This window comes from Corvus brachyrhynchos, unplaced genomic scaffold (genome assembly GCF_000691975.1).
Source record: "Corvus brachyrhynchos isolate BGI_N302 unplaced genomic scaffold, ASM69197v1 scaffold44, whole genome shotgun sequence".
In the NCBI taxonomy this organism is placed as follows: domain Eukaryota; kingdom Metazoa; phylum Chordata; class Aves; order Passeriformes; family Corvidae; genus Corvus; species Corvus brachyrhynchos.
Genome location: NW_008238359.1, coordinates 1,103,060 through 1,107,318, shown reverse-complemented (window position 1 = coordinate 1,107,318; position 4,259 = coordinate 1,103,060). Strand labels below are relative to the sequence as shown.

Here is a 4,259-nt window from a genome sequence, read left to right as displayed (position 1 = left end):
AAGAGTGAGGAGTTATATATGTGGGTTATCACAGAAGCGGGAAGAAGTCAGCAGCCTTTTCTGAAGGACCTAGCATGAAAAGGAGGCCAAGAAGAATTTGCCCCTGAAGAATGCAGATAAGTAGCACAGGGAGAAGCCAATGTTGTGTGGGATCAACAAGTACCTTTGTGTTTCCCTGCAGGGTGGAGTGAATGACGAGGTCACACTGGCAGCCTACATCACTATTGCACTGCTGGAGATTCCTCTGCCTGTAACCGTACGTGTCTGCACCCTAGCCTGAGCCACAGATGGTACTAACCTGCCCTACCAGTGTCCCAATGCCCAGATTAGCAGGTCCCTTTACCTCTGGAAAGAAGAAATCTTGTCTGAGTAGTCTTTCCATTTAAGCCTAGACTGAACTAACGTTTTCTTCAGTTTTTGTCCCCTGTCTAATCCTGTCTCCTGTATACACATTTCACTTGATATTTTTCTGAGTTCTTTTGTGGATGATAATGGATTTGCTCCATACAGCTTGGATTGACAGTGAGTTAAATAATATTTAATTCTCTGAAGTGAGACAAATAGGTTTTCTACACCTACAGAAATCTCATTTTGTTTCTTAGAATAGTACAATCCTGTTAAACCACTCTTGGGCCTATTGTGCAGACACAACACCACAGGTCAGTAAAAAAGCATGGCATCCTCAGGCATTCATTCTCATTTTCTTTGCTTCTTCTAGATGGTTTTATGGGAAATCCCCATCCTTAATCCTTGAATAATAAGGTATACCTATAGGTAATAAAGTATAGGTATAGGGAATACCATCATGGCACTCTGTGAAAAACCTGAGGCCTACTTAAGAGCAGTGTGGATTTGGTCATTCTGATCACCTGACTTTGAGACAAGGTGGTGGTGCAGGTAAAATTGGGGTATGAATCACAGCAGGACTGCTGAGCCAGTGTGGTTGCCAGGCTGTTGCAGTCCCTCTGCTCCAAATGTGGTAGGGAATGTTTTGTGTCTAAAGTTTTCTCCTGTGTAGCAAGAACCAGCAGAAGGAATTATTTTGTCAGTAAGGTGACATGGATGACACTAACTTCACCAGAAGAGTATTCTTTCTTTGTTATGTGCTTTATTTAGAAGCCAAGCTCTCAGGCAGAACCATATTGGATAATGAGGATGTTTTCCAGCTCCCTGTCTGAGTCTAAAACTTCCTCTGAATGTGAAGGAAAGGGTTTGTCACAATCTGCGTGGAGAATGGGTGCATTTCAAGTTAAGCTCTATGAACTAAGATTAGCACAGCCCTTAAGCAATTAAGGCTCATACAGAGTATTTCAACAAGTAAAATAAGCCATATTAGACCCTCATAAAAACCTTAATAGCACTGTCCTCAGCATGTGTGTCTACTGTCACATCCTGTCATTAGACTGGACTCCCCAATACTTACTTTACAAACAGTAGTAGGCATAGACACAACCAATTTTGGTTTTATTCTTTGCTTTCTTAAAACCAGCTGAACTGCTTCTCCAAAAGGGATCACAAAAGATTTCATCTTCCAGTAGACACACAGTGAAAGTCAAAGTACAAAGCAACAGAAAAATATGTCTTTTCCTTCTAGACACTTTATTAAGCTGTAAATATGCTGTTAGCTTTCAGGTCATGGCATGGTCTCCCTGCAGAGCTACTTTTTCAGTTTTATAGAAGCTTTTCCATCACAAGTGAGGAGTAGTCATGTGTCTTGCTGAAAGGTCATAGGGTAACAGTGTCTGTTAGTCATAACATTGTGTAAAGTAGCTACATTTTACTTTGCTGTAGTGATTGCACTCTTAAACCAATAGATGCATTGTTAATGTTAACATCACAAAAAATACTCTACAAAATACAAAGAAACCCACACTTTTTCTTGTGCAGAGACAGAGATCACCACCAAACTAGAAACTACATTACTTCCAGCAAGTGAAATTTTTTCAAAACGCCCTGGAAAAGGGGAACCAAAAAAAATGAAAGGATAGAGCAGAGGGTAAAAGCACAGAAGAGTATCAGGATGAGAGTAGGAGGAGGAAAGCAAGTATTCTGTACACCTAAAGCAAGGAAGTATTTCACACCACTCCTCTTACCCCAGACACAATCAGGCCAGTAATTCTTCTTGAGGAAGAAGGATTGGAGCCCTGTCTTCACAGTCTTTAAATCAAACTAGGAAAAACCATTACATCAAGACATATTAAAGAAAAGTAGATTCAAAATAAGGAACAGCCTTTGGCTGCCCATTTGTTCTACGAATTATTAGGCCTGGAGGTAAGGGATACACAATGGTAAAATCTTTGGTAGGCCATAAAGTGGGGATGCTAAGGGTCCACAGGTACCACCCCTATTCCTGGTGTTCTAAGATGGACCTCAGTAAGCTCACCTCCAATTCAGTCTCTCTCTCCTTCCAGCATTCAGTGGTGCGGAATGCTCTGTTCTGCCTGGAAACAGCAGCAAATCAGAAAGAAAACCACGTGTACACCAAGGCACTGCTGGCGTACGCCTTCGCCCTGGCAGGGAACAGGGAGAAGCGGAAGGCATTGCTCGACTCACTTGAGAAGGAAGCTGTGAGCAAGGGTGAGCGTTCCTGGTGGGACACGGCTTTCACCAGCCTTACATCTTCCCTTGGCAGAATGGCTTTTGTTGGTGGGGCAATGGCTGCAGGAATGTTAGGGAAAGGTGGAGGGAGAGGAAAGACTTGTGCAAAGGGATTATGTTTTTGAGAAGTCCCTCTCAGTCCTTCTTCTCTGCTCCGAGGCAGCTCCCCAGGAAGCAGCAGGCACCATCCCCTGGGTGCTGAGCTGAAGGGTGGCTCTGCTCCCACCTCTCCTCAGCCCACTCCTCTGGCCACGCCAGGCACTGCTTGGCAAAGGCTTAGCAATGCTCAGGGACGTTCCTTCCTTCCAGGACACGGGCTCAACACAGAACAAAGGTGACTTTGCCCAGCACAAGGCATGTCAGTCAGAGAAGAGATGGGTGTGCTGAGACAGAAGATGAACACACAGGGCATTTTGGAGGCCACAGCACAAACTCTGAGTCTTCTAGGAAAATCAAGTAATCACTTGGAACTAATCAGGTTGAGTCAGGCTGGCCAGAGGGTTTGCCCAAGCAGTGGGTAGTGGAACTGTGAAGGGATTATCCCCCACACCTTTTGCCTTCTCCACCTGCAGGGGACTGGTAAGCCCTGGTCACATTCTTTGGGCCATTTGGCCTCACAGAGCTTCTCACTGCCCAACGCTGGCATCTCTTCTCACAAAGGGAAGGAGTGGCATCTTCCTGAGGTCTCTGGTTCCCTGCGGTGCCCAAGCCCAGAAATGTCCATGTGAATGTGGGGTCTAGGACAAAGTGCTGTCTAGGCCTGGGGCTCAGCACTCTCGCAGTCATTGTTAAGCTGAAAAATGTGTAAACCTGACCCTTCCCACTTCAGCCTGCATGACAGACACATCCTGGAGGCTCCGTCCTCCCAGCTGGAGCGGCAGCAGATGAAGAAGTGCCTTGCAATACTTAATAGTAATCATTGCTTGTTGTCTCATCTCGCTGGCTCCTGTGAAGATGGCTCTGTTCACTGGCAGCGGCCTGGGAAGGAGCCAGAGGCTGATCTCCCGTACTATCGCTCCCGAGCTCCCTCTGCGGAAGTGGAGATGACGGCCTACGTGCTCCTGGCTCACCTCACCTCGCAGCCAGCCCCTGCCCAGGAGGAGCTGGCGTTTGCATCCCTTATTGCAAAGTGGATCAGCAGTCAGCAGAATCCCAATGGAGGCTTCTCCTCCACCCAGGTGAGCTGCTTCCCTCCGGCCACCATGCACATCCACCTCAGAAGATGGGACGTGTCAGAGAACCAGGTGGGAGCACAGGAAGGTTTGCCAGGAAGGTGGGAACTGTAGTCCTGCAATAGATCCGTGCAGTACCTTCCACGGCGGCCAAGTTCCCAAGAGGCCAAGGGAAGTATGTCAGGTAGTGCCTCTGGGAAGGGAAATATGCTGAAGCTGCTCTTTACCTCTGTCTTTTCTTCTTAACACTGGAGAAAGTGGGGCTGGAGGAGAGGGTGCCTGTGACAGAAAGGGCGGCTGCAGGAGGACAGGCTGTAGGAGGACGGGCTGTGGAGAGGCTAATTGCAGCCCCTGAGTGCTGGGACTCATCTCTTTCAGGACACAGTGGTGGCTCTCCAAGCCTTGTCCCTGTATGGAGCTGTCACCTATGCCAAGAGCGGGGCAGCTTCCACAGTGGGCCTGCGATCTGGAGGGGACTTCCAGCAAGAG

The 4,259-nt window shown here is 47.4% G+C and overlaps 2 protein-coding genes and 1 long non-coding RNA gene across 3 annotated transcripts in view; 2 read left to right on the top strand and 1 right to left on the bottom strand.

Annotated features, from left to right (window-relative positions):
* LOC103616730 (alpha-2-macroglobulin-like) overlaps positions 1-3,579 on the top strand; it is a 31,129-nt gene extending 27,550 nt beyond the window's left edge. The window contains 4 exon segments of the mRNA XM_017735856.1: positions 182-256; positions 2,412-2,451; positions 2,454-2,577; positions 3,553-3,579. Of these exon segments, the coding sequence (XP_017591345.1) occupies positions 182-256; positions 2,412-2,451; positions 2,454-2,557 (219 nt within the window). The 3' untranslated portion in view covers positions 2,558-2,577; positions 3,553-3,579.
* LOC108447063 lies at positions 1,581-2,529 on the bottom strand. The gene is made up of 2 exons (XR_001862447.1): positions 2,384-2,529; positions 1,581-2,169 (listed from the first exon to the last, which is right to left on the bottom strand). It is a non-coding gene; the product is annotated as an uncharacterized LOC108447063 (long non-coding RNA).
* Positions 3,580-3,641: 62 nt separating the features above from the next.
* Positions 3,642-4,259, top strand: part of LOC108447059 (alpha-2-macroglobulin-like) — a 7,282-nt gene continuing 6,664 nt past the window's right edge. The window contains exon 1 of the mRNA XM_017735841.1: positions 3,642-3,776. Within this exon, the coding sequence (XP_017591330.1) occupies positions 3,642-3,776 (135 nt within the window). The remainder of the gene's footprint in view (positions 3,777-4,259) is intronic.